General features: G+C 59.7%; 2 protein-coding genes across 11 annotated transcripts in view; one reads left to right on the forward strand and one right to left on the reverse strand.

The window, feature by feature from the left end:
- Positions 1-812: 812 nt before the first annotated feature.
- SZRD1 (SUZ RNA binding domain containing 1) lies at positions 813-14,230 on the reverse strand. Of its 9 annotated transcripts, XM_083802423.1 has the most exons (5): positions 14,125-14,206; positions 5,658-5,707; positions 5,368-5,445; positions 4,256-4,510; positions 813-3,611 (listed from the first exon to the last, which is right to left on the reverse strand). In XM_083802423.1, the coding sequence occupies exons 1-5, from the start codon at positions 14,173-14,175 to the stop codon at positions 3,509-3,511; spliced, it is 537 nt and encodes a 178-aa protein (XP_083658549.1). In that variant the 5' UTR covers positions 14,176-14,206; the 3' UTR covers positions 813-3,508. The 9 variants fall into 9 exon arrangements, with proteins under 9 accessions (XP_083658549.1, XP_083658543.1, XP_083658548.1 ...); XM_083802417.1 differs by lacking the exon at positions 5,368-5,445 and having other exon boundaries at positions 14,125-14,230; XM_083802422.1 differs by lacking the exon at positions 5,368-5,445 and having other exon boundaries at positions 4,256-4,513.
- Positions 14,231-18,332: 4,102 nt separating this feature from the next.
- FBXO42 (F-box protein 42) overlaps positions 18,333-21,787 on the forward strand; it is a 50,979-nt gene continuing 47,524 nt past the window's right edge. The window contains exon 1 of one of the 2 annotated variants that reach the window (XM_083802653.1): positions 18,333-18,488. The gene's annotated coding sequence lies outside the window, so the exon portion shown is untranslated. Of the gene's footprint in view, positions 18,637-21,787 lie in introns of both variants that reach the window. The other variant, XM_083802655.1, reaches the window with a different exon arrangement.

Below are 21,787 nucleotides of genomic sequence, written 5' to 3' on the forward strand. Positions count from 1 at the left end.
CGTACGTAAAATTGAAGTAATGAAAATTAAAGAAATAAGTAAAATTAAAGAAATAAAATTTAAAGAAATAAGTAAAATTGAAGAAAAATTAAAGAAATGATAAAAATTAAAGAAAAATAAACAAATAATTGAAGACATAATAAAAATTAAAGAAATAATAGAAATAAAAATGAAATTTAAAAAAATTAAGAAGGGTTGTGCCCCCAACGCCTCTTCTCCCCAGCAGGCAGCCCGGCAGCCCCTGCCCCCAAACAGGGGGCCCCAGCCCAAAACCCACCCCCAGCAGCAGGCTGCAGGCACCCCAGAGCCCCCCTGTGCCCCCGCAGGGCCACCAGGACGGCTGCTGCCCCCCCAGGTGCTGCCCCCCCGGGCCAGGGAGCCTCTTCTTGGGGTGGGGGCACACTGTAACACAAGCTGCCCCCACGGGGAGCCCGAAGGCACCAAACAGAATCACAGAATTGCAGGGGTTGGAAGGGACCTCCGGGGACCATCGGGTCCAGCCCCCTGCCAGAGCAGGTTCCCTAGAGCAGGCTGCCCAGGGAGGTGTCCAGACGGGCCTTGAATATCTCCAGAGAAGGAGACCCCACAACCTCCCTGGGCAGCCTGTCCCAGCGCTCCGTCACCCTCACCGGGAAGAAGTTCTTTCGCATGTTGGGGCGGAACTTCCTGGGCTCCATTTTGCGGCCATTGCCCCTTGTCCTGTCCCCACAGAGCACTGAAAAGAGGTTGGCCAAATCCCTCCGTCTCCCACACTTCAGGTATTGATAAACCGGACAAAACGCAGCGGAGTCACAAGGCCAAAGCGCACCGTGAAAAGTTTAAACACATTTATTTAAAATACAATTTATAAAATGTTTATCTGCATACTCAGGCGCACTCTTACGGGGCGGCACCGGCTGCGGCCCAGGTGCCGTGGCGGGAGAAGCGCTCGGTGCCCCGAGAGCGGCGCGTCTTCGGGGCGAGCCCCGGGCAAGGCCGCGCGCGGTGCTGCCGTCGGGATCACCCCCTCGCCCTGCCCGCAGGTCGGAGGCGTCCCGGCCGTGCCACGGGCACGGAGCAGCCGCCGAGGCCACCGCCGAGCGGCTTAACGCGCAGTCGGTGCTGGAGAACAAGGTCGCGTGTGCAACGAGAAGGGGTTGTAGGCACCTGACGTACAGGAGAAGACGTCTAAGGTTGGCGGGGCAGCTGAAGCTACGCCGGGAGCTGGGCTCTGTGGCTTTCTGCCAGCCGCTGGCCCTCTGGAATAAAAGCTATTTGAGCAGTAGTTAAGGAAAGGCGCGGTGACTACGGTTATTGCTAATGTCCTTCTCCCCTCCCGCTCCCCACCGCCTTCCCTCTGCAGAGCTGCTTTTCCAGGGACTCTTCCTTGCCACCAGCCTGCAGGGGGGAGGAAATTTAAAAAAAAAAAAAAAAAAAAAAAAAGACCCAAAAAACGCTGCCGGCCAAGCAGCTGTGGATGCCTCCAGCCTGAGAGGGAGCTTGGTAAACAGCAAGACTACAGCCTCCTACGCCGCGGAGATCTGGGGCCAGGCTCCTGGGGAGGACGGCCTCCTGCCCTTCCCCACCTCGCCATCCTCCTCCACCAGCCGCTCGGGCTCGCCCGCTCTGGGGACCCACGTGGAGGGCAGCACAGTCCTTAGCCGATTAACATTCTAGCAGATTCCGTCTGTTTGTACACAGGTAGTTTTATTTTACCGGTACGTTTAAGCCGTATTTCCGTACACGTCTTCCCGTACGGGAGCCTCCCATACAGCGCGGCGTGGCAGGCGTTTCGTGCGGTCGCTCCTGTACGGGCAGCAGGCGCTCCGTTTGCTCGTTTACCAAACCTACCGAGCACGAAGCAGCCGGCAGCGCTGCACCCGTACACAACAATGCTCGATGGCCAGAAATCGTTTCCCAGGCACTGAGCACGCAGCAAGCCGCCGGCCCGCAGCCTTCCAGCTGAAGGAGCCGTCGGGGTCCCAGCGAGAGGCAGAAGTGGCCCCGAGCCTGGAGCCGCTCGCAGGCGGGTGGCCGCCGTCAGCATCCATTCCAACAAGAGCTGTAGTGTTCATCTAATCCCTGGAGACAGGAACGTCGAGATAGGTCAGCTTGTCTACTGTGCAGAGCCGCACAGCACAACGGGACGGACGGCGCTGGGCACGGGGCAGCGCCCACGGTCAGCAGCGTCCTGTGACACAGGCGGCTGGCGGTACCGCGCGGCTCTCCTCCACCACAGCCGTCCGGGGAAGTTTTCAGCCCGTGAGCTGCCCGCGGCCCCGTCCTCTCTGCAGGAGCTGGAGCAGCAGGAGCCATCCGTTCCCTGAAGCCAGCGGGAAGCCAGCTGTCACCGCCCGCAGCGCACGACGTCGGGGGGTGGGGGGGGGGTTCCAGACTTCACTGAACACGTTTTGTTCCCGATGTCTGTGATTTCTGGAAGGAAATGCGTCAGGTACGGCTCGTACCGTAACAGATCAGAGCCTTCGGGTCCATCGTAAGCCACTTGGGTTCGAACCTTTGGAGCAGCAGCCGTCTCGCTCCCTGCCGTTACCCCAGCCACTGGGTAAGCGTGGGCTGGACTGAGCGGGGCTCCTCGTGGGGGTTTACCTCGTGGAGCAGAGCAGAGCCGCACAGCACTCACTGTTCCCCTCCTAGCCTGCACGTCCAGATGCAACAGAGCCCTAGTTCCTCGCCGCCCCACTCCGCTGCAAGCAGTAACCACGCAGCAGGCATTTTCAAGGGATCCACCTACGTTCCCTTATCCCCAAACACAAAAAGATGTACTTTAAGTTTTTCCTCAAGCCAGCAGAAAACACTAGCCAAGCTTTAACAGGTGCAATATGTAAACCAGGCCATCGGACTGCGCTGGCTCCCAGGCCAAGGTGACCAGAAAGGCTGGGTAGCCAGGAGTCCGCTTCCATTTGCTTGGCAGCAGTAGAAATACAGAACAAGAAGCTAAGCTTGCCAAACCCTAGCCATTAAAGTTGCAGAAATTCAGTGAAACTCCTTTTCGAACACTTAACTACCTCTCTCAATTAAAACAAACTAAACAGTTAAAACCCTTCCCATGCACTCCCTCAAAAGTCGATCTGATATACAAACAAAACAAAAAAATAAAAGATCCTTTGAAACCAAACTTGCTCTTAAAGTGATAAAGACAACATGCGCATCTGGGGAGGCTTCCCATTTTTTTCCTTAAATCCCAGGTTACGAGTACAACAGACATTATTGCTGGCGCTAGCTTCAGCCAAAGTGGCACACACGGCTCTCTGCACCCGTCCGAGTCCTTTACACCCCCTCCCCTTTCCATTTACAGTGACTGGGGACAGCCCTTGTCGGTTTGCCGATCACAGTGGGTGGAGCGGGGAGGTCACAGTGCGTGGGGTTGGAGGTCACAGTGGGCAGAGCAAAGGGGATCACAGTGCAAGTAAACCAGGGAGTTCCCTTTGCTCAAGTCCATTTGTCCGCCACGGCAGTGCGACCCGCGGCAGCTGACCCTGCTTCCTGCAGCATCCTCTCGCGCCCACGTTTATCTGCGCTGTTTGAAGCCTTGTGAACCGTCAGGACCCAGTGGCTGCCTTATCACATTATTGGGCTGTCTGGTGTCTTCCGGCTGGGAGATCCTCGTCGGCCTGCAAGGAGAAAGGACGTCAGAGAGGGACACGACGCGTCTGTGCAATGTAACACCCACACCTCCAACAGATGCTCCTGCACCCGCTTTGGTGGAAAGCCACTGCCGTGGGACAACCATCACAGGCCTGCTGCACTGTTCCCCGGGATGGGGAACACAACCAGGAGTGAACTAGCACTTCATTTCTGTCCTAAAGTCTTGGAAGTCTTACTCTCACGTCGCCAAGACCCGCACCGCAACCACAAGGGAGAGCACGGTGCCTCCAAGCCACCCGCGTTCATTTAAGAGTGCTTACACTCAAGTCTCTCACCTACAGGTGAGAGCACCTTAAGTCAAAACCTCAGCAGAGGCAAGGCTACGTCATGCCAAAATCGTTCTGGCTGCCTGCACTCCCCCCTGTACCCCTGGTGTGCTCTTTCAAGGGCACAAGGTAACCTTTATTGCCTTACCAGGCCCAAGCACTTCCTTTAGCTGCCGCATATTTGAGCTTCACGTCGCCGTGCTTACTGACAAGACACTCCTTCCTCCCTGCCTCTCACACTTCATGCTGGAAGGTGCACGCCCCCCCTCCTGCCAGGAAGGGGTTTGCAAGAAGCGAGCACAGAGACGCCACCACGTCGTGCCCAACGCCAAGGCCGCTCTCACCTATCTAGAATGGGTTTCTCCTGTTCTTCCTCGGGGCTCGCGCTGCCCAGTATTCGTTTCCTGGCTTCGGCGTACTCTGCCTCCCTTTGTGCCAAGGACTTCACGGGGAACGCGGGCCTGGTGGCCGAGTTGGGGTTGCTGAGCACGCCGTTCGTCGCCGGCCGCTTTAAGATCCGGATCTGTGGGGGAGGACCCGAAGGCAGGCTGTCGTCCTGAATCACGATCGGCACTTTAGGAGGAGACTTTGATTTTCTACTGCTTAAGAAAAAAAAACAAACACAACAGACATTTGCTCAGTACTTGTTTTCTACTGCGAGCATGACTTCAGCTCTGTGTGTAAATTCCTCACAGTCAGATGTCATTCCCATGACTAAGCAGCCTGCAATAATTAAAGACCTTGTTATATTTGTGACCCTAAACTACAGTGGCAGGCAGGTTTGTAGATTAGCTCAGTAAGGGACGGAAAACACCAGCCTCTGCTGTGCTCAACATCTTAAATTTGACCAAAGGCAAGGAAATCAGACACAGACCAAAGATAATTTCACTTTTGAACAGGTGGAGAGAATCTGAAGCTTGCTGCAGGCACCTGCGTTAAGAACCAAGTTCAGATTCAAACACCTGGACAGCCAATCGAGCCTCCTCTGATGCGGGTGCTCTGCAAGGCACCTTACACACCAAAGATGTTCAAAGAAAAGCTTTTACACATCTTCGAAGATGCTGGCGTAAGCACCTCGATTCCACTCCTTGCCAGGCCTTTCCGAGCTCCTCTCGCCAGGACACCTGGTGATACCTCCTGCTTCCAAACCCTGCCATTTCGCTCCTTGGAGCCAGCCCTGGCCCCAGTTCTCAGCATCTGAATTTCTACAGTCCCTTTCCTGCGTGGGAGTCCCAGAGGAGTAACACCATGACCATAAGCAGCCGACTGAAAATCAGAGGGGAGAAGAACCAACAAAACAAGAGAGACTTGTCAGAAGTGCCTGGGAACATTGGTGCTAGGACACAGTAACACACACACCCCCACTCTAACCCAAAGCAAGCAGAAGAAGAAAGTCTTCCTGACGCAAGACCCAGCAAGCCACTTTAGGGCTAGGAGCTGGGATTACCTGACTCACCCATTTCTTCCTCCGAGTGTCTTTTTCTTAAACTGCTTCCCCATAGCTGTAGCTACATCCAGCCTGGAAGACCCGGCTCTGAAACAAAATCGCTCTCAAGGATCTCTCCGCTCCTCTGCTGCGGAGCGGAAGAGCCACCTAGCGGCACGATCACAGAGCTGCCCTAGCGCTCATCTCCAACCTGACGTTCCCTCTCCGTTCACAGCGGCTCCGTTTCCTCTCCCCAGGTTTTCAGACACCCGGTAGCACATGGGGAAAATAAGGTTTTCCGAACCGCGCAGCATCATTACCTTTCCTTCTGTGTGATCTTCAGCTTCTTCTCCAACCGTCTGTCTATTTCCTACAAAGGAAGAAGGAAAAAAAAAAAACCATGAAGGCTCATCTCTGAGGTCAGAGGTTGAGTCTGTCCACAAACACCTTTAGTTCTCCTCTGGCACACAGCAATGCCCTACTACGAAGGGCAGGCAGAGCACGTCTCGAGCGGAGCCGCTATGTACGTTCATCGGGCCCATTCGTACACCCACAGCTGGTCGAAGACGCCGTGCGGCACGGTGACAGGGCAGCTTCGAGGCGCTCATCTCCCCAGGAGAGCGGCTCTCATTTTAGGGACTTGAGCTGGCAAGAAGGCTCAGTTACAGGTGCAAGGAGCGCCAGAGGAACGTTCGGCAAGGTGCTCTCGGGCAGAGCAGGCACTGGCACCAAACCTCCCCGGCAGAACCCCTGCGAAGCAGCAGCAGGCGGCGGCTGGGGACCCGCAGCAGACCACACGCCGCATTTCAGCGGCGCAGCTCGGCCCCAGAGCCTGCAGCCGTGCTGAGGCCTAGCCAGCAGGTCCGCATTCCTGCTGCTTGCTGCAATAACCCTCCCTCACGAGAAGTCCCTGCCCTGCCCGACGTGCACCCAGGGACTCGCCGAGCCTCGTTAGCCAGCCCTGCTGCTTCCTCCTGAGCTTCTTCGCTTTGCAACATAGCTGCCGAGTCAGTCAACACGCGGAAAGACGCGTTAATTACCCTGAGCGCCAATAACGTGGCTTTAAGCATGTCACCCTCTGTCGAAGGCTCGCACCTACCTTACCAAAGGTGTTTACGTTATGCAATCAGAGCAATTATGCAGAGAAACCCTGCTGAAGAGAAAAACAAAGCCAGCTTTCAGCTCTTCTAGTCTCTCTTTCGGTAACCTTCCGCAGCGAGCTGCGCCTCTCCGGTATCTTTAGGTTCCCCTGATGGCCGATGCTGTTCAGAGAGCCTCCCGAACAGCAGAGTTTCAGTCAATTGTCAGTGAAGAAGGAAAAAAAAAAAAAGTACCTGGGAGTGTCCTAGTTTCACCAGCCAATAACTGGCAATGCTGCAGGAAACTTCGAGCTCCTGGCAGGACACAGCCGCTCCGCTTTTCGGGTCAGTTTAACTACAGCACAAGCCCGCTGCCAGCGGAGCCTTCCCCAGAGCCGCAGCGGGCACAGCCCGGTCCCGAGCCACGCTGCCCCGCGCCCTCACCGTGGCAGCTGTCTGCACAGCAGCTCCCCGACACCCCAGCAGGCAGGGAACAAATGCAAGTCCCAACAAGACGCCAAATTACGGGGCTTTCCCCTGGTCACGCAGCCCACAGTAGCCTCCCTCCATCTAGAAGGGGCAGCTCGGAGCCACTCCGGAAAGACAGAGCTGGGTGGGAGGTTGAATTTTCTACCCAGCTCCATACAGCGAGGCCACGTCGTTCCCTAGGGATAAAACCAGCCAGGGGTTTAACACAGCGCCGAGCTGAAGGCCAAATCTCCACTAGAGCCTCCCGCCGAGGGCAAACACACCTGCAGTTTCCTTCCTCTTCAAGAGGACACACATTGCAGAGGAAAATGCCATCCCCATGCTGCTCAGGAGCACGGAGCCTCCTGCCCACGCGGCCAGGAAAGGCGGCAGGGAAACGGAAATCCCGGCCAAGGATGGAAGCGCTTCAGAGCAGCTGGCAGCAACCAGAGACAGCCCCGTCAAGGCAAGGGGTGAGCTCATCCGTCTGCCCTGCACCACAAGGTTATATCCTGCTATGGAAGAGCCTTTAAAACACGTCTTCGAGCTCAAGCAGTTGGCCGCGCCTCCCCAGGGCTGTCTGGAAGGGAGCTTCCTCAAATAGCCCCTATTAAACATCTCGCCGTGCCGGGGAGAGGATGACAGGAGGGCGGCAGGGAGCAGCGCGCCCAGGAGCACCTTCACTCCTGTCTCACAGCGGGCATTTCCCCGCTGGGGTCACAACCGGTGCGTCGGGCCTCGGCCACAGCGCCTGGCCAGGGAGCACGCGGCCGGGGCTGCAGCCATCCCCGCACGGTGCTGAGCGCCGCGAGCGCCGGCTCTGCTCTCCCCCCTTCCCCTTCTGGCAGGGGCGCAGGGGCTTTGACACGAGCCACGTCCACGTTTCTACATTCCCACAGGCTTTGCGGGTCAGTCCCGGGGCTAACGTCGTGTTCTTCACCTCAGCCGGGTCCTGTAATTGCAAAGCGTCATTTCAACCTCGTCATCTGACAAACGCCCTGATTAACGCGACTGCCAGTGACCGGGCGCTGCCGGACAGCTCTTCACACCCCTCCCACGCCCGGGACCTCCTCCATCTCCATCCTCTGCTGCAACTTCCAACTTCTTCCAACTTCCCCTGCCAGAAAGAAACAGCTCTTTCATTCGCTCAGCACACGCAAGCATATTCCAAGGAATCCTTCAAAACCTGCCATCCTTATACCCCAGCAGAGCCCTTCACAGTCCCACAGCTCCACTCTTTCCTACCAAGCGCTCGGTATTAACGAGGTTTCCTTTACACGTAGGGCTCCCGGCAGAGTAACACTGAATAACCACTCCCACCAAATACACGCATTTCTCTCCCACCCCAAACAACGAGCCGGTGGCCTTACACGGCCCTAATAACCCTGGCACTGCTGGGAGAACTCTGCCTTCCTCCAGAACGCCTCGGTGGAGCCTTCAATGTTGTGTTCCAAACCAATGGCCAGTAGAAAAAAAAAAAGCAGCGCCCTGCTTCACGCTCACCCCTTGATTCGTCAGAAATTTGGTTTGGGGGATTTATTTTTTTTTAATGCAGAGATTGACCCCGTTTTCTCAGCAAGAGCCACACCCCTGCCAACCTGCTATGACTGTATTTTGAATTAGAGGTGCGAAGGAGTTCATGTTTGGAGAGCCTTGCCGATTCAAACGGGCAGCCCGTGAGCACCTTGCAGAAATAAGACATCAGCAGCTTCAGGCGGCTCACGCGGCACACAGCTACGGGTTTGAGGAGCAGAAACACCTTGACACAGCTTATGGTTAAAAAAAAAAATCCCCGCTGGTGCTGCGTGCGGATCTGTTTGCCTGCCGATGCCATGCCATTTCCACCGCTCCCTCCTGTGTCACCCTGCCACCGGGCTGCGGATAACAAGATAAAATTAGGACCTGACTTACGGAGCCAGTGCCAGAAGCACTCCGACAACTGAGAGGCATGAGCGCAGAGCAGAGGCGAGCAGGCCTGGCATCCGAGGACACGGAGCTGCACGTACCCAGCAGCTGGGCAGGTCACGCCGCACAAAACCCAGTTATTAATCTTCCGACGGCGTGAGCGTGGCAAGGAGGCTCTCCTAGCTTTCATTTCCCAAATGAGCAGGTTTCTATCCAGACTCCAAGCGCCCTTTACGCCCCCATTCTCCACAGAACCACCCTCCCCGAAGATTAGCGAAGCATCTCAGCAGCCTATTTTTAGTGCTATTATGTCTGGATGCTAAAAGGGACCCGGCGCACAGCGCGAAGAAGACGCTGTTCTTTGACATTTAAGCTGCATTTGTGGGCGAGGACGTAATGGAAGCCGAGCTCCAGCCCTATCGCAGCCACCCCTCCGCCCCGACAAGGCCAGCAACGCGGCCGGGATGCTGCGGGGCGGGATCCAGACGGGGTAGGGCACCCCCCCCGGCCAACCTGGCTGCCCAGCCTGCGGCGAGGCACAGGCGGAGGCCCCCGTTAGCCCCCCGCTGTCCGAAGCACCCTACGAAGACCTACTCGCCCTCCACACAGCGCCCAGCAAACGCTCTCCGAAGAGACTCAAAAGCAGCAGCTCCAAGCTCTGCTGGTGCAGAGGTAGGAATGGCAAGGGAACTGCCAGCATATCCCCACCCCCCCAAGGTTTATTGAGCAGCTGTGACAATATTTTAACGAAGGCAAAGCCTTGGGCTCCCCACAAGGCTCTTACACTCCCCCCCTCTGCCTCCGGACTTCAGGTACTGGGCAGAAATCAGGAGGGAATGCCCCAAATCTTCACGGGATCACCGATGAAGGAAGCCGCGGTCTCCCAGAGGTCCGATGACATTTCAGATACGCAGCTCCGGGCAAACATTAACCAACCACGCGCTGCTGTACCGGCGGGACGTTACTGCGGAACACTTCTGCCCTGCCCACCCGAACCACAGACCCTGAAAGGGGGAAATCGGGTCTGGGGCTGCATCCCCCCACGCCAACGCTAACCCCATCCGCTTCCTAAACACACCAGCAGGTACCTCGGCACTTTATAAAGACCTAGGGACAAACTTCAAGGCCCGCTAGTGTTCTCTTCAGAAAAAAGCAGGATTTAAGGTCTGAGGTTACCAACGCTGCTAACGGGTACCTAGCAGCGAACAGCTGCAGACACCTGACTCACTGCTTCACGAGCTACGCCGAAAATACCATCAAGCGAGAGCAGAAGTAGGTAATCCTAAGATAGCTCCAAACTGACTCCTCATTAGCTACCTCTTTCTTTCCTCTGAAGATAAATTAATCGTCTATTAATTACTGGAACGTTCCAATTCCTGAGGCTACTGGGAATCGGCCCGCGCCGTTAATTAATTCTCCAGTCACTCTGCTTACATTAAATCCTGGCTGCGGACCGTACCCAAGGCAATGCCAGGAGAGCCGCGGATGCTTTCAGCTGCGCCGGCGTTTACATCTTCCCCTGGCAGATAGCGCTTCTCCGCAGCTACGAACCAGACACCGGGGTATTTTTAGGAGCAGGCCTGGCAAGGCTCCCCTCTTCTGCCAGGCACCAGGCGGTATTCCCGGTGAGAACACGGGATGGAGGCAGGGAGGAAGCATTTCAGAGGGCCGCAGCTTCTCCCTCCCCTGCCTTCAGCTCTTGGCCACACGGACACCCTGCGAACCCGCTCCCCAGACCCAGACGCGGAACTTATTTCAGTCAATCTTAAAAAAACGAGGCTAAAACCTAGCAGAAGCCTTCCGCAGCTCTCCCAGCGGCAGGCCCGGCCTCCCGCTCCGCACAGCGGCCTCAGACAGGGGCGGCAGCATTTCGACGCCGGCTCATCACGCCGCACCTCTTCGCCCGGGCCACCCGTGCCTCCTGCACCCACAAACGGGGTCAGGCAGCAGGGCCAGATGCTCGCCAAGGTCACGCTGCTGCGACGGGCAGGGAGCAGAGGCTGCTCCCTGGTGACTCAGGCAGCCCTCGCAGGGCTCACAGAAGCATCCCACGGCAGACGCTCACCTCATGGCATTTGGTGCTTGCTCCTTCCCCGCCTCCCAGCGTCGCCTCTCGTCAGGCTGCCTCCGCCTGAGCAAGGCAGAGGCGGCAGAAACAAGCTTTCGTTTCCTAGCTTAGGAGATTTTGGGGCCAGTTACAAACATCTAAAGCAAATATTTAGTAAATATTTTACAAAAGTCACCGTAGCCCACGGTGTCAAAACCCATCCTCCCGGCGCTTCTCCCGACACCGGGAATCGGCAGTCACCCTCAGGGCTTTCCTCCAGGGCACAGCCCTGGACGGGAAGGGTGCCGAAACCCCGCTGACTTCTCCCCTGATCACACAAGAAGCTCGCAGGCTTCACAGACCAGAGGTCACAGCTTCGTGCTCCGAAATCTTTCCCTTCTGACTTGTGTACTTTGATCGCATTTAGCAACTTGAAGCGACGGCAGCCAAAACCCAGATTCAGCCCTTTCCAAGCCCCGATTCACCTCGCTGAAGGGTGAAATCCAAAGCAGGAAGCCCAGCTTCTGCCTGCTGCTTGCGCACCAGCCTGATCAGAGGCGGCAGCAACGGGGTTTCCTGCGAGCCTCAGGTCCTCCAGAAGCGCAGCAGCACGAGCAGATGCCAATCCCCACGCACACAAGGGACAAAGCCCACATCCTCCCCAAGCAGCGGGCACGGGGTTTGCTCCTTCCCCCGGAGCAGCACGGTGCAGGATCCCGGCCCCGGCCCGCAGCGGGGCGAGCTGTACTGGGCAGGAGGTGGGAGCCAGCTGCCCTGCACGGGGCCTGACAGCAGGCCGGGCACAGAAAATCACGTGGAATGACTTTCTTGTCAGCCTAACATCTTATTCCGACTTGAGGTAAGTTACTAAGACAATATTGACAGGCTCTGACTCTAGCTGGCTGTGCTTTTGTGACAGGAACCGGCGATGAAGGCAGCTGAGGAGCACCGACGTGGGGCCGTGCGTCACCTCTGGGATCCCCGGCCACTGGGCTCCCACCCCAGTGCTGGAGCGCAGCTTCCCACCTGGAGCTTAATTATTAGTTTAACCTGGTAAACAGGCTCAGGTGTAACAAATACACCTCCCATTTGTGATTTCCCTCTTCCCTAAAGCCAGGTAAGCCACACAAAAGAGAACCGAGCCACACATTAAGTCCCATTAGTGCTTACTAACCCAGACCGGGTCTTTGAAGCCTCACACTTTGCTCCTGACCCTGCCACGGGTCTCCTGGACAGCTCACTCGTTACTCACACACCGGTTCTCCGTCTGTAGCTCACTGACGAGCAAAACCTCTCTGTTTCCCAGACGTTTCAAACACCCGTACGCCAGGCAGTTGCCTAGCACAGAGCCCTTTCAGCCAGCTCTACCGGCCCCACGGAGCTCTGCTGCAGCAGCCTGGCAGGCAGAACCCCACGTCCACCCTGCTGCGCCTGCACAGCGCCCGGGCAGGCGAAGCCACGGGAGCTGGGAGCGGCTGCTTAGCGCGGTCACTCGGGGGTGGCACACGCCAAAGAAGCTCCATCTTTCTGGCAAGCACCGGGTAATTCTGCTGGTACAAAAATGGAAGACAGAGAGAAGCCATGTTAAAGAACGAGAACTGGTCGCGGAGCTCTTTTGACCGACCACATCCAAAGGAGGAGGTGTGCCAGGTTTTGTGCCAGGTTTCTTGGGCTTTCCCCATTCAGAGGGCACCCTTCTACCAATTAAGATCGCCGTGCTGCTTGTTTTGACAGGCAAATCCCCAAAAGTTACCTGAGGTGACATAATAACTAGGGAGACCACAGCGTGCGCAGCAGCCCCAGAATGCCTCTTGCTGAGAGCCACCTTCCTCAGCGCCTAGAGCAGCTGCCGGTAGCCCAGCACCAAAAACCACACACACACGGGGAAGGATGAGTGCTGAAAATCTCAGCAGCCTTTCTGCTCCACACAGTGCCCTCCTGGTGGCTTACTGCCAAGAAAGGAGGCAGCTTGTCTCAGAAGCCCACCATGGATCTCTTTCGCTACCTTTCTCCTGCTTACACGTGTGCTGAGGGGTCTGAGAACTGACTGCTCAGATCTCAACTGCGTATAGCGTTAGGACAAGGGGATGTGCTCAAAGCTGCTCCTTGGCACGCCAGCTTTCATCTTCAGTGTTTTCTTGCACCTTCCTCTGCACCGCGGCTGCCACATCTCACGCCTCTGAGTTGGGATCCACCTCAGATCTATGCCAGGTAAGACAGAGGTGGAAAAAAACACAAAGGAAACTCCTTAAAACAACAAGAACGATACCGTGATTACAGCATCAGGCCAGCTCTTGCACACAGTTTTTCCTCACCCTTTCAACAGAAGATCCACCTCGTTAAGGCTGCACTCAGGCTTCCCTGCCTGCTAACTGCAGCAGGTTTTCCACAAAGAAAGGCAGGTGTGCCTCGTAACTTTCAACCGTTAACGAGCAACATCAGTCACACTGTCTGCCCTACAGCCGAGCCTCTTCCTGTGCTCCCTTCCCCTTTCTCTTCTCTGAGGCTCTCTGCTGAGCCTCCCATACCTTTGATTGCTGCAGCAGCTCGGAGAGCCCACGGTGCCCAGCCTGCACGAGCACCCACCTGCTTGAGGCAAAACGCCAGGCGGGAGCAGGCTCACCCCTGCGCGGGTCCATCCCGGCTGGCTCTTAACTTCCTGCGGCCACCAGCAGCAGCAGAGGGTCCCCTTCCTGCGAGCCGCAGCTCCGAAGCATGACCTTTCTAAAATATCCCGGCTGCCAGAAGGCAGCATCCATCTCTCCTCTTGCATAATAATAACTCCTGCTAGAGACGGCTCGGCTTTCTCTGCGCTCTAAGCGCTTTCGCAGGCGCCCAAACCCCGGACAACTGCAGAAGCAGCTGCAGGCGTGGCGGCGGCTCCCCGAGCAGCCTGCCGAGCCGCGGGAGCGCCGACGAGTTCGCCTCGCGGTCTGGGCTCGCTGAGAGGGGACCGGGGAAGGACGAGGCCCGGAGATCCCCTCCCGAGGGCTTTAAGAGCACGCGCAAAGCGCAGCCGGGGAGGACGGACGGGGAGGACGAGCGGTGCCGGGCCAGGAGCAGCGCTGAGGCTCCAGGCCGCGGCTCCCGGGACAGGGCCCGGGACCCCCCCCCAGGAGCCGTTCCCGGCCCGCTGCCCTGAGGGGGGCGGCCGCGAGGGGCCGGGGGCCGCTCCCGTCCCCTCCACCCCCGCCACCCCCAGCCCCAGCCGCCCCCCGCCGGTCCCTGCCGGTCCCCCCCGCCCCGCCGCCCCCCCCCGGCCGGTCCCGGCCCGCTCCCCGCGCTCACCCCGCTGTCGGCCGCCTCCTCCCAGCTCTCGGCCACCTCCTCGTCCTCCATCTTAGCGCCCCCCCCCCCTTCGCCGCCGCCGCCGCCACACGGAGCAGGGCGCATGCGCGCGCCGCCTCCCTCCCCACCCCGCCGCCCGGCAACGCGCCTGCGCACACCCCCCCTGCCGGCCCGCGCCCGCGCGCGCCGCTGGGGAGAGGGCGGGGGGGGAGCGGCGCGTGCGCGGTTGGAGGGGACGGGCGGCCACGTGCGGGGGAGGGGAGAGGGCGCCCCCTGGCGGGCGGGAGGAGCGGGGCGGGGATAGGGATGGGATTGGGGTTGGGATTGGGGTGGGGATGGGATGGGGATGGGATGGGGATCGGGATGGGGACTGAGATCGGGATCTGTCTTGGGCTTGTGAAGGGATGGGGATGGGATGGGGATTGGGATCAGGATGGGGATTGGGATCGGGATGGGGATGGGATGGGAGGGGATGAGGATGGGGTGGGGATGGGGTGGGGATTGGGATCAGGAGGGGATGGGGTGGGGATGGGATGGGGATCGGGATGGGGATAGGGATGGGGTGGGATGGGGATTGGGATCGGGATGGGGATTGGGATCAGGATGGGATGGGAATGAGATGGGATGGGAGGGGATGGGGATTGGGATCAGGATTGGGATTGGGATTGGAATTGGTATCGGGACTGGAATTGTGATGAGATGGGGTTGGGATGGGGATGGGATAGGGACTGGGATCGGGATTGGGATTGGGATGGGATGGAGATTGGGATCTGGTTTGAGATTGTGAAGGGATGGGCTTGGGATGGGGATGGGTTGGGGATTGGGATTGTGATGGGATGGGGTTGGGATGGGATGGGGACTGGGATTGGGATGGGATGGGGTTGGGATGGGGGTTGTGATCGGGATTGGGATTGGGATGGATGGGATGGGAATTGGGCTTGGGATGGGGATGGGTTGGGGATTGGGATTGTGATGGGATGGGGTTGGGATGGGATGGGGACTGGGATTGGGATGGGATGGGGTTGGGATGGGGGTTGTGATTGGGATTGGGATGGATGGGATGGGAATTGGGGTTGGGATTGAGATGGGGATTGGGATCTGGTTTGGGATTGTGAAGGGATGGGGTTGGGATGGGGATGGCTTGGGGATTGGGATCTGGCATGGGATTGTGAAGGGATGCGGGTGGGATGGGGATGGCTTGGAGACTGGGATCAGGATTGGGATGGGATGGGATGGGATGGGATGGGATGGGGGCACCCACTGCCACGCGACTGTCACTGCATCGGCACGCATGTCATCCCCACAGCCCGCGGCTGCACCCCCTGATCAAGCACCAACCTGGTGTTTAGCAGATCTGTTCCGCAAAGCCATGAGGGAAGGAGGGGGCTGGGGGAGGCACGAGCATGGTGTGATCCCCCCGCTGCGAGCCCCCCGGCACTCGCCCTACGCCAAAAGGACCATGAGGCCACGAGTCCTGCCGGTGGCTCCATGGGGGAACCAGCCCGCCCACAGCAGCCTGCGTGGTGCCAGGGGTTCCAGCAAAGCCCCGAGCCCCCTGCCGTTACCTCAGCCCCGCGGGGTTACGGTGCTGCTCCCACCACCGTGCCTCCAAATCCCAACAACGCCAGGGTGCACGCAGCTCCGGCCAGGGTCCGGCTTTGGGGAGGCTGGCGTAGAGGTGCATCTGAGTTAATCTGTGTGTTGAGAGGACAGAAACTCACCTGAGGGCCTGTGGCATCTTCCTGTCGTACTTATTTATATCGCTTTACATCCACGTCCTGGGTGCTTGCTACTCTTAAATGTCCTGTGTGGCAGGTGGGATAACTTCAGCTCAAACCTTTTAGGGTTTCCCAAAAGAAAAACCTGGTTAATTGAGCTCTTGTAGCTGGGCTATTCAGCACACCGACGTACTGCTCTGGGCCTTGAATGACACAAAGGTAGCTGGGGGCGGGTCTGCTGAGGGCAGATCCACATGCTGCAGAAGTGAACGCCGCTTCCAGCATCCTAAAAAACAAACGTTCAGACAGGGACTCACAGAAACTTTCCTTTCGACCTCAAATCTGGAACTCTTCCCCAGAACTCCAGGCAGGAGGACACCCCATTCACGAGCTGCAGCCTGCCAGCAGATGGCGAGCGGCTTCTTAAAAACTCCAGCTAAAGGCAGAAAAATACTCACCCTACCCCTGCGGTGAGCCCCGGCTCCTGCCAGCAGCTCCTCGGGCCCCTCGCCGGCCTTCCTCTGCCCTGGCAAGCCCAAAAGCCACCAGGGGCATCCTCCGGGCGGTTTTGTGAGGGGTGGGATGCTGTGCATCCACACACGAGCCGTGCTGGGGTTCGCGGGGCGCTGGGCGCTGCAGCAGCGCTCGTGGGTGTCTGCACCCCGCTGGGTGGGGACAGGATGGGGACAGGCCCAGGGTCCACGCAGGCGACACGGAGGCTGTGCGAGGACGGGAGGAAAGGGTGCAACCTCGGGCTGTTCCTACCCATCCTCTGGCTTTTTCCAGAAGGAAACAGGAACTGTGCTCTCGAGCAGCCGGTGCCCAGCATTGTTGGCTTAGCGCTGCCCTGCAAGCAGCACATTCGGAGCTCCAGCAGCGTTGTTCTCGAACATGCCCCCATCCTGCTGGCTTTGCCCTCACGGTAAGAAATCCCGTCTCCAGCACATGGAGCTCTTCAGCCCCCTGCCTGTTTCTGGCCCCCAAAGTGCTCATTATCCCTCATCCAGTGACGAGCAGCACTATCTTAAACAACTGAAGTACCATTTCCGAGAGCGACTGAGGCACTTCAGGCACTGCTGCCTCTCAGTTAAAAGTCTGAGCTAATTTTCTCTTACGAACGTTGTGCAGTACTTCAACCCCAAGCGAGGATTGCAGCACTTTGCCAGTTGCCATGTTCGCAGAGCTGCTCTCGAGCCCTGGTTGGGCTCAGCATCACAAAACCTGGGCTGCCGTGGGAGCACCGCAGGCCAGAGAGCAGCCATCCTACCAGCCACCCCCACGGGAACTGAGAGCAGCCGTGAGCCAAGGCCTCGCACAGGCACTAGGGGACTTTTGGCAATGTCATCTCGCACCCGTGCTGGCTGGGTTTCTTGTCTGTGGTCACACGTATCCTGCTCGGCAGGGGGCTGGGCTGGGCGATCTTCAGAGGCACCCTCCAGGCTCAGCCACCCTGCGGTGCTGTGGTGCTGTGGGGCTGTGGGACTGTGGAGCTGTGGTGCTGCAGTGTTGTGGAGCTGCGGGGCTGTGGAGCTGTAGAGCTTTGGTGCTGTGGGGCTGTGGTGCTGTAGGGCTGTGGTGCTGTAGGGCTGTGGGGCTGTGGTGCTGTAGAGCTGTGGGGCTGTGGTGCCATGGTGCTGTGGTGCTGTAAAGCTGTAGGGCTGTGGAGCTGTGGTGCTGTGGGGCTGTAGGGCTGTGGGGCTGTAGGGCTGTGGAGCTGTGGTGCTGTGGGGCTGTAGGGCTGTGGGGCTTTGGTGCTGTAGGGCCGTGGTGCTGTAGAGCTGTGGGGCTGTAGGGCTGTGGGGCTGTAGGGCTGTGGGGCTTTGGTGCTGTAGGGCCGTGGTGCTGTAGAGCTGTGGGGCTGTAGGGCTGTGGGGCTTTGGTGCTGTAGGGCCGTGGTGCTGTAGAGCTGTGGGGCTTTAGTGCTGTAGAGCTGTGGGGCTGTAGGGCTTTGGTGCTCTAGGGCTGTGAAGCCGTGGGGCTGTGGGGCTGTAGGGCTGTGGTGTTGTGGGACTGTGGTGCCGTGGGGCTCTGTAACTGCGGTGCCGTGTCCTCCCAGGTGCCTGCAGCCCTTCGCAGGGCCGCTCACCCGGCAGGCACACGAACCGGGCACCGCGCAGCCTCGTGGTGGTGCCGGGCTGCCACCCGGAGGAGGGGGACCCGCCACCAGCGTCACCCCGCCGCATGGGTGCCCCCGCCTGAGGCCAGCTCGGGGCCGTCTCCCCGTTCCCGCAGGCAGGGGATGGCGTCCCCTGACGGGGGAGGCCGCGGTGCCTCCGGCCTGCAGGAGGGCGGACGGGCGGGGAGCCGCCCTGCCACCCCCCCACCCCCCCCCAAGCCCGACCTCCCCAACATGGCGGCCTCCCCGCGCCGCTCAGGGCCCCGCGCGCCTATAGGGACGGCCGCGCTCCGACCTCCCCATCATGGCGCGCGCGCCCCACGTGACCCTTCCCCCCTCCCACACTCCCTCCCGAATCATGTGACGGCGGGGCCGGGAGGAGGGGGGGGCGGCGCACGCGCAGTGCGCGCTCGGCCGCGGCCGGAGCGGCGGCTGCCGCGGCGGGGAGGGAAAATGGCGGCGGCGGCGGCGGCGGGAGCCGTCACCGGGGCGACGCGGCGGGCCCGGCCCCGGCTGCCCTGAGGCCGCAGGTGAGGCCCGGCCCCGCCCCGCCCGGTCCCGGGGTCCCCGCGGGGCTCCCGGCGGCGCCCAGGAGCCCGGCGCCGTGTCCCGGGGTCCCGGAGCCTCCCCCCCCCCCCGAGCCCCCCCGGTGCCGCCGGGAGCGGAGCGGAGCCGGCCGTGAGTGCCCGGGGCGCGATCGTGGGGGGGGGGGGGGTTGGGAACAAAGGAGGCGGGGAGGGGCCGGGAGGGGACCGGGAGGGGAGGGGACCGGCGGCTGAACGGCGGCGGGGGGTGCCGGGAGCGGGGCTGGCTGGGGGGGGGGTCCCTAAAACACCTCAGGTCCGAGGCGCCGCCGCCCCCCCCCCGCCTCACAGAGCCGGGTCCGCAGGGCAGACGTGGCCCGAAAAGCGCAGAGGGGCTTGCCGTTATTTCCCCATTTCCTTAGCCACCGTTTCTCGTGTTTACGCCACCCTTTCTCCTTCCTTTTCCTTACGCTCGCGTTGGAGAAGGGGGGGGGGGAGGACGCGGGGCTCTCCCTCAGGCTGTGTCCCTCGGCCTTGCCTGGGGGGTTCCTGTCAGGCTGCCCTGGCACAGCTCCTTTCTCCCCGCTGGAGTAAACGGCAGCGCTGGGAGCCCGCCTCGCTGTAGCTGTGGCAGTGACACCTTGCAGGGGGAAACTGGGACAGCTGGGCGCCCGCAGCACGCCCGGCGAGCTGAGGATGGAAGAGAGAGGAGCGGCACCTGCCCTCCAGACCCGGTGCTTAAACCTTGCCCGCAGTTACAGCAGGGAGCCCGCCGTTGTTTTCCCCTCTTCCCCATCTTCTTGGAGGTTTTGTGCCTCGTAAAGGACTCCTTGCAGCAGGGTTGCTGCTGGCAGCCCGAGCACACAGCCGGGCGCCGCCAGGCAGCCGAAACGCAGCCGAGGGCTCCTCGCTGCCGTGGAGAAGAGGAGCTGGGCAGGGCCAGCCATCCCTGGGCTCGGGAGAGTGAGTGAAGGTGTCCATCGAGTGTGGGGACGGGAACAGCACGTTGATTATTGAAGCTCTCCTTGGTCAGAGTCTAACGGGGCAAGTCCCCAGCTGGCCGCGCTCTCCTTGCCCCGGCACAGGGCTGAGAGTGAGACCTGACCGCGGGCCGGACGGGCGTCGGGCTGCTGCCGAGGCTGGGCGGTGGTGCAGGGGGAGCTGCAGGAGCTGCCGCGGGGTCGGCCCCACGCCTTTGTCACCGCTTCGGTGTCTGTGCGTGCGCGTTTCTAGCAGGAGCAGGATCGCAGCCGCCGGTTGGCTTCGCATGGCGAAGGTGGCTGCGCGTGTTTTTCTTCCGGTGCTACCTGGTGGTTTGTCTGCCGGCTGGCTCCACCCAAGCAGCATTTTTTCCATGGCGGCGGGTGAAATTGTCTGCGAAGCCCTTGGGTGCGAAAGGCACAGCGCAACAACTCGGTGCTTGCGCTGCTTCGCAGACCTGCGCTGGTTTATTCTCGCCGGCTCGTAGGGGCAGCACGTGTCGCTTGCAAACGGAGTGTGTCCCTGCCTGCAAGCCCTGGGATGGAGTTTTCTCTCTGGCTATCGGAGAAGCCCGAGGATGAGGCTCACCCGCGTGCCTGTGGTTAATATCAAAGTCTGGGACTCGCTGCCGGTGCTGAAGGTGGGTTGTCTTTTACCCGGGGAGTTTAAGGACCAGTGGGGATGCGCTTGAGCGCCATTTCCTTGGTCCCAGAAAACGCAGCCGGTGTCACCGCCGTGCTCGGCGCGAGGAGCGGCACCAGGGCCGCTCCTGGAGCGGGAGGACACACTTTGGGCAGAGATGGGGATGCTCTGTACCCGGGCCTTCCCAGAAGGCGATTGATTTTTTAAATGCATGTTCTCGGGGCTTCGGAGAGCCGCGGGCAGTAACGCAGCCTGCTTTGCTCCTGCCAATTCAAGCCATTTCCACAGGATGTGACTGAGCGCGGCTTGAGAAGGGTTCCCACTTTCTGTGTAAACAGAGCTGTGCGTCTGAGGGAAGTTATTTTCCCTGTGTATTTAGCCATGGCAGGCTTTATTGTACAACACTGCTCCAGGCTTTGCCCTCACCGATTTTTAAGATGGAGCGCAGGTAAGCCGAAAGCCCTTGGAGCGGGGAAAGCCATTGGGGTGCACGTGGGGCGTTGGGGACAGGAGCCAGCGCTGGGCGCTGCGCCTCGGTCCAAATCCCAAGGAAAGCCTTTGGGAGGAGGCCTCCGGTGGCTCCGATAGTGGGCTTAGCGGGTGTTGCTCCAGAGAAGAGCCCCTGTCGGGGTGGTTTCGGACGCGCAGGGGCCCTGCATGGCTGGTGGCATCCCTGCGAGATCCACCGAGGTATCCGCGGCCCGGCCGGGCTGCGCTGCCGTTAGCAGCTTCCTGATGTAGCGCAGGAATTCATGTCAAAATCCCTTTCGAACCTGCTTGTGTCTCGGCTTAAAGAGGAGCGGGGTGACACATCTGTGTCGAAAACTGCGGCTGGAAACTTCGGGGTTGTGCAAGATGCAGAAAACGCGGCTCTTGCCTCCGGGAGCTTGCTATTTTGAGAGCTGCACATGTTCTCCGGGAGCCTCGGTTAGTTAGCACCGGACTGCACTGCCGACTGCATTCACTTCCCATTTCTGTGGCAGTTTTTAAAATATTTCTCTGCTAGCTAAACACCTACAAAAACATCTGTGAATTAAAGTGAAAATGTTCATCTTGCCCCTGCTTAACACAGTCCGTGCAACGGAGATTTGTGCCTCTGACGAGCCGAGTCTCTTCACGTGCTTCAGACCCATTTTGAAGCGCCCGTCTGTTTTATTTAGGTCTGTGCCGGGTTCGCGGTAGTTTGGGATTTCGAGGGTTTAAGGTGCGTTGATTGAGCTGCTTGATTTGTTTGGGGCTCGTTGCTTCGGTGCCGCCGTGCCGCGGCAGCTCTCCCTCCGCCCCGACCTCACCCCAGCTCGGGGCCGTGAGGAGCGAGCGAGGGCATGGCCCCGGGGCCGCACAGAGAGCGGTGTTGGAGGAAAAGGCGCTTCTGGGTGAGTGGGTCCCGAAGGGGGGCGCCGGGAGGGGTGGTGCTGCTGGGCTGGTCGTGCCCCGGGGCTGCGAAAGCGAGGGGTCGTGGCTGCCTTACGGGGAGGGCGCCGCGGCCTGGGCAGGGTGTGCAGGGCAGGTCTGCCCCGGTGAGGCCCCGAGGCGCTGGTGCTCCTGCGCTGGCTCCCGAGGGGCGGTCGCTCGCAGCGAGCTCTGGGGCCGGGTGTTGGACCCATGTGGAAGGAGCAACTCTGCAAAAGCCGAACGTCTGCGGGGAAGCCGTTTCCTCCTTCCCCTGGTGTCGTATCGGT

The sequence above is a fragment of the Anser anser genome (genome assembly GCF_964211835.1).
Source record: "Anser anser genome assembly, chromosome: 17".
In the NCBI taxonomy this organism is placed as follows: Eukaryota; Metazoa; Chordata; class Aves; order Anseriformes; family Anatidae; genus Anser; species Anser anser.